Here is a 14885-nt window from a genome sequence, read left to right on the forward strand (position 1 = left end):
AATGCACTAGTCAGGTAGAGAGTTATAACAGTTATAAAATTTGCAAATGGTTCACTTTGTATTCGCTTTCCCAAGATTGCTGAAGGCGCTCTATTCTTTTAAAAAGCCTGCTGTCAAACATGAATTGCAGTCTTAAACTCTTTCTCCAAAAGCATCTGTTGCATAGCCTAAGATCATTAAAAACAACAACAACGGTGGATTGTTTTTAGACCTTGTGTGTATTACGATGCATCGTGATGTTGCTTTTGTTCCTTTATCTATGTTGTGTTTGGTTTGGGTTTTAATCCTTGTTATTTGCTTAAAGCATTGCAAGATGGGCCACTTTGCAAATTGTGGCATTAAAGGAATGAGTATCAGTCCATCAATTTTATTGATGGGCAAAAGGTCCCAAAGAAATAAATTTAAATTTAAATAATATTATATAATATATATATTTAAAGTCACAACCCCTGGTATGCCCAAATATGGGAGGAAGGTCACACTTCCACTCTCTGTCTTCGGCTCGTCACAAGAGACCATCCAGACAGAAACCCAATATTTTTTACTGTTGCCTTTTTGTTACATTTGTTATATTTTATGCTGATAAATAAATAAAGGGAGACTAGTATAGATCTATTTCAAGCTATTTAGCTCTCATCAGCTAGCCACACCCTTGTTGGGAATCGAACCTGTGCTCTATTGCCTCTTAGGCAGATGTGTTAACCATTGAGCTACACAGCTCGACTCCTTATTAGCATATTTGGGCATACCAGGGGTTGTGACTTTAAATATATACCTCTCACCCTGGCTGGCTGATAAGGAGTCGAGCTGTGTAGCTCAATGGTTAACACATCTGCCTAAGAGGCATTAGAGCACAGGTTCGATTCCCAACAAGGGTGTGGCTAGCTGATGAGAGCTAAATAGCTTGAAATAGATCTATACTAGTCTCCCTTTATTTATTTATCAGCATAAAATATAACAAATATTATATATATATATATATATATATATATATATATATATATATATATATATATATATATATATATATATATATATATATATATGTCAAGAACATCTATTAATTGAAGTAAAGAAGAAAAAACTACTGAAGGCCCAACAGACGAAACAAGAATACAGAAAACATATGATAAGATCAAGAATGGAGAGTTGGCAGAACAAAGCACTGCATGGCCAATTTCTGGAAAAAATAAAAGATAAAGTGGACAGTGAACAAACTTGGTTATGGTTAACAACAGGTACATTAAAGAAAGAAACAGAGTCACTAATCCTGGCTGCGCAAGAACAAGCTATCCGCACAAATGCCATTAAGGCCAAAATCGAAAAATCCTCTGATGATGCCAAATGCAGACTTTGCAAAGAAGCTGATGAAACTGTTGAACACATACTCAGCTGCTGTAAAAAAATCGCGCAGACTGATTATAAATTGTGGCACAATTCAGTAGCACAAATGATCCATTGGAATTTGTGCAAAAATTATAATATTAAAACAGCAACAAACTGGTGGGAACATCAGCCTGAAAAAGTCACCGAAAATCAGATGGTCAAGATCTTGTGGGATTTTCGCATACAAACAGACAAAATACTGGCGCATAATACACCAGACATCACACTGGTTGAGAAAAATAAGGTCACAATCATAGACATTGCAATACCAGGTGATAGCAGGGTAGCTGAGAAGGAACATGAAAAAATTGCAAAATACCAGGACTTAAAAATTGAAATTCAACGACTATGGCACAAACCAGCAGTGGTAATTCCAGTGGTAATTGGCACACTGGGTGCTATTCCAAAAGCACTGGAATTACATTTAAAACAGTTAAAAATTGACAAAATCACCATCAGTCAAATGCAAAAAGCCGCACTGCTTGGATCTGCATGCATATTACGAAAATACGTTACAACGTCCTAGGCCTCTGGGTGGGGCCCGACTAGTAACCAATGCCAAATCCGGTGAAACAACTGGCCGCTGTGATACAATTGTATAGTAATAATAATAATAACAACAACAACAACAACAATAATAACAGCAACAACAACAACAATTGGCAGCATCCCATATCAACCTTTAGCATCAGTCAATGGTATTTATGACACATTTTTAAATGTTCAGTTGACTGAGTTTCATGTTTAATAAATAAAAGAAATAAAAGAAATAATAATGATAATAATGATGATGATGATAATAATAATAATAACAACAACAACAACAATAATACATATTTAAAAATATATTAAAAAATTATAGAAGTACGTAAGTCTTGATCACCGCAAGCTGCTTGTGAAATAGCATTTTCACTTCTGGGGGCCACATTTTAAAAAGAGCATTGCTGAGAAAAAACAGCCTTGTATATTTAACCCGACAAGGGAGAAAAAAATGAGCATTTGATAGGTCCCATACATAATAAATGTTATCCTGAAAAGCTAGCAGGATTTGTTTCCCCCCTCCCCCCCTTGGGACGTTCAGAGAAAATAAATATGAATAAATGAGCAGAAACTGCAAGGAACCAGATGTTGAGTATTTGGGAGAACATTTCTAAAAATGAGACCAGTTTAACGCCGGCATTCTGTAAGTTGCTTGGCAAAGTGGTGGTTTTTTTCTTTGTGGGCAGCATGCAAACACATTTAGGGAAGATGCCGCACTGAATAGAGATTTCTGCGATAGAATTTCTGAAGATGCTTCTCAGCATGAGGAGTCAGAAAAAACTGCATCAGGAAAAGATAATGGACAGTCTCTGGGGTTGCCTTTTCATTCACAGAAAGACACATTCAGTAGCTAAGCTTTCCACAGATGAAAGAAGGGAGAAACAGCGTTCACCAATTCCCTTCTGACCGTATCCTCTTCTATACCAGTTTGAAGAATTCCCCATCTGTGTGGAGCACAAAGACATCCTGTGTCAATGGAAGTGTTGCTAAAATGGCTCCCTGCATCTTTGGAGGCTCCCGATAGATGAAATTTGCATTCATGAATATGCAGATATAATGTCTAAAAATATGTACACATAGAATAAAGCACCTTTTCCAAGAGGCAGACAATATTTGAATATCACAAAGAGTATTTTTTTAACGGTATGCAAGACCTATTTTTATACAGAGGGATCTTCGGTCAATTGTACGTACCACTTAGATTTTAAACATGTGTTTCCTATCTTCTACTTTCAAGGTCTTTGCTACAATATAGCAGCCCTTGACTTACAACAATTCATTTAGTGACTGTTGGGCTTGCCAGCAGTCTGCGGAGCTGACAGCAGATTCGGACAGCAAGGAGGTTTGCGGGGGGGGGGGGCATGGGCCAGTCCTGGAGTCTGGGGAAGGCTCAGATGAGGGCTCTATGTCAGAGGCAGAGAGGGGGCCAGAGCCGTATGCCAGTTATCAGCTGCCTTCAGATTCAGACATCAGTGAGGCAGACGAACAGCTGGAGCTTGATCCCAGTGTGCGCATGCGCAGAGTTGCCAAACAAAGGGAACAGCTAAAGAACAAGGATCAACTTGGGAGTAAGGCCATAGGTGAACAATGAACGGCCCCTCCCAGAGGAAATAAAAGAGGAGCAAAAAGGGAGTTGAGTTTGCAGGAGACAATTAGTTTGCTTAATTGGTTCGTGACTCCCCGAGACTGCTTGCCAAGTTTTGCAGATATCGGCCTGTCAGCTCTCCAAGCCAGATAAGGTCTGTGACTGTAAATCCTCCCTTGAAAGACTTTGCTGGATGTGAATGAGCAGAATTCACAGTCAATTAATAAAAGGGTTTTGGTCAGGAGTTGCTTCATGCTCTTGGGAAGCCTCGGTCAGAACAGTGATCAACAACACTGAAAAAAGTGACATGACTGTTTCCACCCTTACAACCATTGCCGCATCCCCAGGGTCACATGATCAAAATTCAGCCACTTGGCAACTGTCTCATATTTATGATGGTTGTAGGGTCCCTGGGTCACCTGATCTCCTTTTGCGACCTTCTGACAAGCAATGTCAATGGGGAAGCCAGATTCACTCAACAACAACTGTAGCAAGAAAGGTTGTAAACTGGAGCACAGCTCATTTAACAGCTGCCTCTCTTTGCAACCGAAATATTGGGCTCAATTGTAGTTGTAAGTCGAGGACTCTCTGTAACAAGTCAAATCTCTGGACATTTTTTTTCTGCTTGTATCATTTTAGGACGGGGAAGTAGAAGGCCATCCTGTCTGGGCCATCATTTACTATTGCATGCGCTGCGGGGATTTAATGGCAGCCATGCAAGTGATCAACTTAGGTCAGCACCAGCTGGGAGATTTCAAAACTTGGTTCCAGGAGTACATGCACAGCAAAGACAAAAGGTACTGGGGTAATGCCAGAAGAGACCGGGAGAAAGTATGAATGCCAGGGGGTGAGGGGAAGCAGAAGAGCTAATTCCACTGAAAATCCTAATTCTGGTTGGAACTTTCTGCTCGCCTTCCAAAACCAACAGCTTCAAGTTTTCAAGTCGTGCAGAAGATACTTGGTATGTTAAACCAGTGTTTCTCAACCATAGCCACTTAAAGATATGTGGACCAGGGGTGGTATACACTTCCCTTCCCTACCGGTTCGCAATTGTCAGCGTGTGGGCGTGCTAGCATGTGATCCGTCCTTGCATGCGCTTTTGGAGAAAAAAAAAGGGCCTAAATGGGATGCCATAAAGCCGGGTGTGGGTGGGCGGAGCCGAAATTCCGGTCTGAACCGTTAGAATACCACCTCTGGTGTGGACTTCAGCTCCCAGAATTCCCTAGCTGGGGAATTCTGGAAGTCGAAGTCCAGACATCGTCAAGTGTCCATGGTTGAGAAAACACTGCCTTCAGTGAATGATTCTGAAGCAGTTGGGATTCACAGAAGGTGCAGCCATTTGGGGAAAAAAAAATGCATTTTTATTTTTCCCCCTTCAAATGGAACATATCTATTTTTAAAATTGAGCACTCTTTCTGAGTGTGAAGCTACATTAGGTTGGTGGGAGGTTCTTTGGAACTGTTCTTTCGATCCATGTGACAACTCTGAATTTGGATTACTGAAGTTATATTATTAGGTCAGTTTCTGCAATATAAAATAAATGAGCGGCAGTATTCAGTCAGCAAAAAGGCGTCAAAAACAGTATTTCTGTCACAGGAAAGCTGCTTGGCTCAGAAAGGCTACTTTATATATATATATATCACTTTTTTATTAGGTTATAAAGTGTTATAAAATACAAAATTCAAAAGCAAATAAAAGGGCAGGGATGGGGAGGGGGCAAGGGAAAGTGAGGGAGGGTAAGGAAAGAAAAATAAACAGAATATAATTCTTTATTGGCGAAGTGTGACTGGACACACAGGAATTGGTCTTTAGTGCATAGGCTCTCAGTGTACATAAGAATAAGAAATATTCATCACGAAGAAAAAAATGCAACACTTAGTGATAGGTCAAGGTTACTAATAAGCAATCAAATTGTATTAGGAGACAAATAAAAACAATATAAATTAAAAGATACAAGCAATATGGTTATAGTCATAAGTGGGAAGAGATGGGTAATAGGAAGGAAGAGAATAATAATAATAATACAGTTAGTAAATTAATTTACAATGTTGTGGGAATTAGTTGTTTAGCAGAGTGATGGCATCACTCTGAAAAAAATCACTGAAAAAAAAATGAAAAAGAAGCATTGACTTATGACTCTCTGCTACAGTACCGTGTTTCCCTGAAAATAAGACAAGGCCTTACTTTCTTTTGACCCCCCCCCCCCCCAAAGTACTTGACCTTATTTTTTGGGAAGCCTTATTATTTTTGAGGTGCAGGAGGCGGTGAGTGTGATCACCTCATGGCTGCTGCCATGGGGGGTTATTTTTGGGGGAGGGTTTATTTTAGCGCCTGCGCTCAAAAGCCCGATTGGGCTTATTATCTAGGGAAGTCTTATTTTCGGGGAAACAGGATTAAGCATTACAGCATTAAGAACAATCACAACTTTTTGTTTTACCATAATAGTATAAACCAGTCATTCCTACAAAAATCTATCAGCCTAATCTACAAAACCCAGAGTCAAAGTTTCATTCTTTTCCACATCAAGCAAGAAGTTCAGAAGCGGTTTCCATGTGGAAACAAAAGTACTTATGTTCTTTTCTTTAAGCAAAGTAGTCCATTTTGCCATTTCAGCTGACTCCCATCAGCTTCTGCAACCATTCTTGTAGAGTAGAAATCAAAATGTCCTTCCATTTTTGCACATACAATAATCTTGCTGTTGTCAACATATATATAGTAGAACCTCTGGTCATGAACGCTTCTGACCATGACCAAATCAGGTTCCGACCAAAACATTCACTTTTTAGCGTGTGGCTGATTTCCCCTTCCACGCACTAGTGGAATTCTAATTTTTTTACTGCCGGTTTTGTGTGCATGGCTTGGTGGGCGTGGCTTGGTGGGCGTGGCTTGGTGGGCGTGGCAGGGGAAGGATACTGCAAAGTCCCCATTCCCTCCCGGTCAGCTGGGACTCGGGAGGCAGAGAATAGATGGGGGCGGGGCCAGAAGTGGTATTTACCGGTTCTCTGAACTACTCAAAATTTCCGCTACTAGTTCTCCAGAACTGCTCATAACCTGCTGCGTTCCACTTCTGCTTCCACATCTTTTTTTTTGTAAGCGCCAAATTTCCAGAATTAGGTTCAGGTCTCAACCAAATCTGTTTGCGACCAAAATTATGGAATGAATTATGTTCGTGACCAGAGTTTTACTGTAGTAACAAAGTTCCAGTCTTTTTCTCCTGTTCTTTTTCCATTAAGGCCCAGAGGAAAAGTTCTGGTTTCATACTTTGTCTCCATTTTTTCAGGATTTTCTGTATGAAAAGATAGATCATAATCCAATTTTGCTTTATCACATGTCCACCATAGATAATAAATGGTCCCTTCTTTGTTTTTACACTTCCAACATGCATTTGGAAATGACCACTTTTGAAGTATTGGGTAGCTACTTTGAGGGAAAAAAATCCAGATTTGACTGTTTTGAAGACATCTCCTGCTTCTCTTATTTAAAATTGTAGGCTTTCTCCTGCCACCGAGAACAAAGTTCGCCTCCATTACCGACGGGCTCTGAGAAACAACACCGACCCTTACAAAAGAGCTGTATATTGTATCATAGGCCGGTGCGATATTGCCGATAACCACAGTGAAGTTGCAGATAAAACGGAAGATTATCTTTGGCTGAAGGTAATCAGCTTTTCCTGTGCTCTGCTTGGAGAGTCCGAGCATGGGTTAACTTCTGTCCATCTGCCCAGAGACTGAACGTAAATTCCTTGGCCATGCCTCTCTCTCTGTCTCTTTGTCTCTGTCTGTCTGTCTCTTTCTCTCTCCCTCTCTCTCCCCCTCTCCTCCTCTCCCTCTCTCTCTCCCTCTTTCAAGAGATAACTTTGCCACCTGTGTGCCAGGAGACACACACCAGTGGTGGGTTGCAGGCTGTATGCCCTGGTACGGGCGTACTGGATCCTACCCGGAGCACCAGGTACCAAATACACTGGAATCATTCTAGTTACTTTCATCAGTAACTAGAATTTTATCCTTCTAAGTCATCGTTGGTTTGTTTTAAGAAATCTCTCTTCACACAAATGTAAAATACAAGATCAAAAAATGTTAAAAGTTAAACAGAAACTTGGCCAGAAACTAGCAACATTAATTGCATTCTGTCACACTCCCAAAGAGTCCTGAGGTGTTACACTGATTAGAGCACAAAGGACAGAGATACACATATTTGTTGTTTTCTGCATGTCACCACAATCGCAAAGGGCAGAAGCCACTGGATAGCCCCATTTCTTCAGAGTGCCTCTGGATCTTGTTGTACCCACGTGAAGTCTATTCCATGATTACCATACTTCCCAGTTTTTGCCAGACCTTGCTGCCAGCTGCTCCAACTGGTACTCTCCATCCAGTGTTGTAGCTTTCCATAGGCCCATTCCACTTTTGAAAAATGTATTGCATGCGTGGGAAAGAAAAGAGAGATGCCCAAGTTACTTTTTCTATCTTTTTCTAGCTGAATCAAGTATGCTTTGACGAGAACAGTTCTAGCGCACCCCAAGACAGGCTGACTTTGTCCCAATTCCAGAAACAACTGCTTGAAGATTACGGTAAGTTCAGCTAGGGATACTTACGACCGTTGCAGCATCTCCCTGGTCATGTGATCAAAATTCAGATGCTTGGCAACTGGTCTATATTTATGACGGTTGCGGTATCCCGGGGTTAGGTGGTCTCCTTTTGCGACTTTCTGACAAGCAAAGTGAAGGGGGAAGCCACATTCCCTTAACAACCGAGTTACTAACTTAACAACTGCAGTGATTCACTTAACAACCGTGGCAAAAAAGGTTGTAAAGTGGGGCAAAAAAAATCACTTCAGAAATGTTTGGCTTAGAAACAGAAGCTCTGAGCTAAAATGTGGTCATCAGTCAAGGATGACCTCTTTTTCTAGCTGAATCAAGTATGCTTTGATGAGAACAGTTCTAGCGCACCCCAAGACAGGCTGACTTTGTCCCAATTCCAGAAACAACTGCTTGAAGATTACGGTAAATTCAGCTAGGGACAGTGGTGGGATTAAGCCAGTTTGCACCTAATCAGGAGAACCAGTTTTTAACTTTCTAAGCAGTTCGGCTGTTGAAGAAATCTTATTTTGTTTTTTCCCCACTTACAGGCTTTTTTTCAATTTACAGACTAATCCTGTAAGGAAGGCAGGAAGGAAACATTCTGGTGTGGTTTCTAGTCTAATCTTTATTGCCCTGCTTACAGAAACTGCCTCTCCGGTTAACCCCCTGTTACATTGTAACAGTTAAAGCAAAGCACCCATCGACGTGAGTGACGTTGAGTTGGCCACGCCCACACAGTCACATGACCACCGAGCCCCACCTACCTAGATGGTCATTAGGGCAGAGAACTGGTTGTTGAATTATTTGAAGCCCACCACTGGCTAGGGACAGTAACTGGAGATTTCTGAAAATAAACTCAATTATGCAGAAAGGTGATCCGAGATCTTGAATAGAACTGGTGTTGGGACTTTTAAAAATGAATATCTTCAATAAACTGACATGATGTGTCAAAGTATGTGTTCTTGTATGAACATCTTGGCTTCAGTAAAGACTCAGAAACTGCCAATTTGTGGTTTTTCTTCAAAAGCCAGACTGGTACTATTCTCTTAGCAGTAATATTTAAGAAATGTTTATGATTCCATCTGTCCTGCCACCTGTTCTGTAGTTTTCCTGTTAAATCTGTCCAGGTATTAAGATGCTGTGTCAGGCTTCTGGGAAGTGTCAAGAATTTTAAATCATAAAAAAAAAAAACCTTCCTAATGTTAAGGAAAGAATTTTCTCTCACATTGCTTTAAGGTTATGCTGTAGGGAAATCGGTCCACCTCTCCCCTTCAAATGTAGATTGATGATTTTGTTGATACTTGGATCATTTGTTAATTTTCATCGAGGGATGCCCAGGATAGAAAACCAAAAGGCAAAGAAGAATCTTGAGTATTACTCAGTATGGAATTTATGGTACAAATGACTGGAGGAAAGAAAACAATAAAGGGGAGGGGGGAGAAGATTAAGAAATTAGAAAATATCATAAAGCTACAGAATTAACAAGAGGGGGGAAATGTAAGGTGGAGTGTATATAAAATAGTACTGAATAAGAAGTAAAAGAGAAATATATGTACATAGGATATAAGAAAAATGTGTAAAAATGGACAGACAGACATAGGTAGGTAGGTAGGCAGACAGACAGACAAATAGACAGACATATAAGATAGATAGATAGATGATAGATAGATAGATAGATAGATAGATAGACAGACAGACAGAGACAGACATATAAGATAGAGAGACAGACAGACATATTAGATAGATAGATAGACAGACACAGACATATGATTGATAGATAGATAGAAAGACAGACAGAGAGACAGACACATAAGATAGATAGATGATAGATAGATAGATAGATAGATAGATGATAGATAGATAGATAGATAGATAGATAGATAGATAGATAGATAGATAGATAGATAGATGATAGAGAGAGAGAGACAGACAGACAGACACAGACAGACATAACATAGATAGACAGACATATTGGATGGATGGATGGATGGATGGATGCATGGATGGATGGATGGATAGATGATAGATAGATAGATAGATAGATAGATAGATAGATAGATAGATAGATAGATAGATAGAGGTATATATATGTACCTATATGTATAGGAGTATAATGGATGCTGAACGATGTAGAAATGTTGCAAATATGATATTTATGTTTAAAAAAATAAATAAAAAGGAAAAGAAAACCAGAACATAGGTATTCCATTCATCTAGTGACTGTTTGAAGTTATGATGACACTGGAAAAAAAAGGTGGCTGATGACTGTTTCTCATACTTACGACCGTTGCAGCATCTCCCTGGTCAAAATTCGGATGCTTGGCAACTGGTCTGTATTTATGACGATTGCGGTATCCCGGGGTCAGGTGGTCTCCTTTTGCGACTTTCTGACAAGCAAAGTGAAGGGGAAAGCCACATTCCCTTAACAACCGAGTTACTAACTTAACAACTGCAGTGATTCACTTAACAACCGTGGCAAAAAAGGTTGTAAAGTGGGGCAAAAAAAATCACTTCAGAAATGTTTGGCTTAGAAACAGAAGCTCTGAGATAAAATGTGGTCATCAGTCAAGGATGACCTCTACCAATAAAATAAACCATTGAGCAACATTTCTGCTTTCCCGATCTGTTTTTGGACAAGGGACCCCTGCATCCTTGAAGATCAGCTGTGAAATCATCCTTCCCTTGTGCTTTTTTCCCTTCAGGCGAATCGCATTTTGCCGTGAACCAGCAGCCCTTCCTCTACTTCCAAGTCTTGTTCCTCACGGCCCAGTTTGAAGCAGCCATCGCTTTCCTTTTCCGTACTGAACGTTTGCGTTGCCACGCTGTGCATGTGGCCTTGGTTCTCTTTGAATTGAAGCTGTTGCTGAAATCTTCTGGGCAGAGCGCACAACTCTGTAAGTTTTGTTGGTCTGTGTTCAACGCAGTGTTGGGATCCTTCGGGGAATAAAGATCGGATGAGCCATCTGAACGATAGTGTCAGCGTTCCAGATAGCATCCAAAATTAAACCAGAGTCCAAGGCAAAGTACTGCTCAAAGTTCCAATTTATTAAGAGAGCTGTGCTGGCACATCTGGGGAAACCTGAATCTGAAAGCTTCTCAGTTTTCCCCACCCAAGTTAAAAGTTCATGATCTTCCCCCCCACACCCACAAGTCCATCACATGGTCCAATCTCCCACTGCCATGCTGGCAGTTCCACCCATCCAGTTCCAGTCAAGTGCAGAGATGTCAAGACAAAGGATGATCTTGGCTTTCTATAAAGGAATTTTGTTTTGGCTACATAACATTCTACTCCGTACTATCCCCCCTCCCAATTCCCCACTATAGAAACAGCATAGTAGAATAGAAGTGTAGCAGGCCAAATATCCAAAAGGAACATGGCTACAGTCCTGACAGATAGACTGACATGTGAGACACACATGACACATAATAAGAGAGAGATACCGTATTTTTTGGAGTATAAGACGCACTTATCTATTTTGGGGAGGAAAACAAGAAACAAAAATTTGCCTTTGCCTTCTAGCATCCATCCAGTATTCTTCTGACCCATTTGCTGCACCTTGTTCATTGCCTCTGTGGCCCATTCGCCACCATCCATTAGCCGCTGCAACCTGCTTGCTGCTGCCGTGGCCAGTTCGACACGGCCTGTTTGCCGTGGCCCACTCACCATTGCTGCAGCCCATTCACCGCTGCTGATCCCCACTGCCTGGAACCGGCTGAAAATGTGATGCATGGAGGCCAGAAATGGGGTGCATGGAGGCTGAAAATGCAATGAGCAGAGGCTGAAAAGGATTGGGGCCGGGAGTGGGCAGGTCTTCAGCAACATTTGGTGCATAAGACACACTGCAATTTTCACCCACTTTTAGGAGGGGTGAAGTGCGTCTCACACTCCGAAAAGTAGTGTACTTTAAAATAATTTGACCAGCATTTTGCAATGTTGGCCACCTGAGGATGTGTAGACTTCAACTCCCATAGTTCCCCAGTCAGCAAAGGGCATTCTGGCTGGGGAATTCTGGGAGTTGAAGTCCAGAAATCTTCAAGCTGCCAAGGTTGAGAAACTCTGAATTAGACAGATGAATAGCTTCCTTTTAAGTGGACCACCAGCATTCCAGGGTCTGAAAGGGATTCCTTATGACCTCATGACAGTTGCACGAAGGGTGTGGAATGGCTTATTCATAATGTCACGTTGCACAGGTAAGTAGCTGACAGGTAACATGCTGTATACCTGTCAAAATTCCAAACGTCAACATTTGGCACAAAATGTTGAGTTTCCACTACATTTTTTTTCATTTTTTTCTAAATAAAACAAAGCTCAATGTACCTTAATTTGATAAGTTAATAAGATTAGGCCAACCATCCCTTTTTGAAGGATAAAATAATGTCACAATTTGGCATGATATATCTCTTCCAATGATACTCCTCTCTTATCAGCATTTATTTTATTTTAGAAGCGTGACCCTGGGTTATTCAGAGTAGCTGCCCACAAAGTAATTGGTGGGAACAATTCATAGACCAGTGTTTTTGTTCTTTTCTTGGGCTTGCTGAAAGCAGCCCTAAGAAGTACGATGCAGTGGCCTTTTGGTAACCACAGTGTATTATTATTGTCTCTCAATGAAAGTTTTGTTTTCTGTTTCCTGGGTTAATCCCATTAACAGCTGTTGCAGTTATAAAAGTTCCCCAGTTCTGGTGACTGTCACCACATGGTGGAAGGCAGCCAGATCAACAGCCGAGAAAAATAAATGAACACCAGGAGATTGAGCTTATTGTCCTGCTTTCATATGCGGGAGAGAAAATATGAACCTTCAGCTCAGATATCATAAAAATCTAAGAATCCTTGCCTCCCTCCCTCTTTCTCTTCCTTCAAGGAATTAATTCGTGTTTGGTATTCGAAACCTTTAAAAAAAGTCTAAAATGTTGAAAGGTCCTCCTCCCCTATTTTATCAGTAGCTGGAGGTTAGATTGACATGTCACAACCAATGCAACTAGATATTATTGTTACTCTTCTGGTTCTATTCATTCATTCATTCATTCATTCATTCATTCATTCATTCATTCATTCATTCATTCATTCATTCATTCATACAATTTGTATAGCCTTCCATCTCAAACCAGTAATTCTGGGTGGCAAAGAATGGTTAAACAGTTAAAACACAATATAAAAACATAGAACCACAGGGTTGGAAGGTACCTTGGCGGTCTTACTAGTCCAGTCCCAACTTCAAGGCAGGAGTTATACCATCTCTGTTGAATGATTATCCAGTTTGTTTTTGAAAACCTCCAGTGATAGAGCACCCATGACAGAGGTGAAATCCAGCAGGTTCTGACAGGTTCTGGAGGACCTAAGAAATGTTGCAAGATGCAAGAATTCGAGGTGGATTTGGATTACCAAATTGGGAATTGTATTATCAAGCAGCGGGGTTAGCTTGGTTGAAAGAATGGATTCTACTGAGTAATACAAGATTATTAACACGATTTGCAGCTAGGTTGGCATGTATTTTTGTGGTATGGTAAAAGCAAGGCACATGGCTATTTTCAAAGGCATTATGTAAGGAATGGATTGCTCACAATATGGGAAAGAGTGAAAGGGAAATACTATTTAGAAATACCAATGTGGCTTTCAACAATGGAAGCACTGACACATCCAAATATTAGTAGTACAAAAAATATCATTAGATATAAAAATATTTTAACAGAAAGGTGGGAATGGGGATTTTGCAGTACCCTTCCTCTGCCATGCCAACCAAGCCACGCCCACAGAACTGGTAGTAAAAATAAATAAATTTCACCACTGACCCACACTTCTGGGAAGCATGCTACTCCATTGATTAGTTTCTCACTGTCCGAAAATTTCTCCTTACCTGTAGTTTGGATCTCTCTCTTCACCTGGTATTTCCTGCCATACCCTCTGGTGCCCTAGAGAAGTGCCCTCTTTTGTGACAGCCCCCCAAGTACTAGAAGATTGCTATCATGTCACTGCTAATCCTTCTCTTCAATAGACTAAGATAGACCTTGTTCCTTCAACCATTCATTGTGCAGTTTAGCCTCCAGAACCCTTATCATTTTTGTTGCTCTTTGCACACTTTCCAGGATCTCAACATTTCTTTCTATTGTAGTGACCAGAACTGGGTGCAGTATTACAAGTGTGACAGAAAAGATATTAAATACAAATGGCAGCCAAGATATATTATGATGATTACGGGACTGGAGGCTAAAACACATGGAGAATGGTTGCAGGAACTGGGCATGGCTAGTTTAATGAAAAAAAGGACCCGGGGTGACAATGTAGCAGTGTTCCAATATTTGAGGGTCTGCCATAGAAAGGAGGGGGGGGGGTGTCAAGTTATTTTCCAAGGCCAGACAAGGAATAATGGATAGAAACTAAACAAGGAGAGATTCAACCTAGAAATAAGGAGAAATCTTCTGACAGTGAGAACAATCAACCCATGGAATAGCAGAAGTTGTGGGAGCTTCATCACTGGAGGCTTTCAAGAAGACATTGTACATCCATCAGAAATAGTGTAGGGTCTCCTGCTTAGGTGGGGGGTTGGACTGGAAGACCTACAAGGTCCCTTCCAACTCTGTTATTCTACTATGCCTTTTCTATTGTGGGAAAATGGGAATGGGGATTGTACGTAGTTAGATGCGATGTAGCCATAACAAAATTCTTTCTAGAAAGCCAAGGTCATCCTTTGTCTTTGCACCTCTGCACCTGAGCGGAACTAGATGGGTGGAACTGCCAGCATGGCAGGGGAAGATTGGACCATGGGATGGGCTGGTGGGTGTGGGGGCAAGGTTGTGAAC

General features: G+C 40.8%; 1 protein-coding gene across 2 annotated transcripts in view; it reads left to right on the forward strand.

Annotated features, from left to right (window-relative positions):
- NUP93 (nucleoporin 93) overlaps window positions 1-14885 on the forward strand; it is a 144982-nt gene that overhangs the window by 113996 nt on the left and 16101 nt on the right. Inside the window, exons 10-13 of one of the 2 annotated variants that reach the window (XM_032231363.1) lie at window positions 4151-4308; window positions 7002-7167; window positions 7985-8078; window positions 10790-10981. In XM_032231363.1, coding sequence (XP_032087254.1) covers window positions 4151-4308; window positions 7002-7167; window positions 7985-8078; window positions 10790-10981 — 610 coding nt within the window. Of the gene's footprint in view, window positions 1-4150; window positions 4309-7001; window positions 7168-7984; window positions 8079-8416; window positions 8511-10789; window positions 10982-14885 lie in introns of both variants that reach the window. The other variant, XM_032231362.1, reaches the window with a different exon arrangement.

Source organism: Thamnophis elegans, chromosome 14 (assembly GCF_009769535.1).
Source record: "Thamnophis elegans isolate rThaEle1 chromosome 14, rThaEle1.pri, whole genome shotgun sequence".
In the NCBI taxonomy this organism is placed as follows: Eukaryota; Metazoa; Chordata; class Lepidosauria; order Squamata; family Colubridae; genus Thamnophis; species Thamnophis elegans.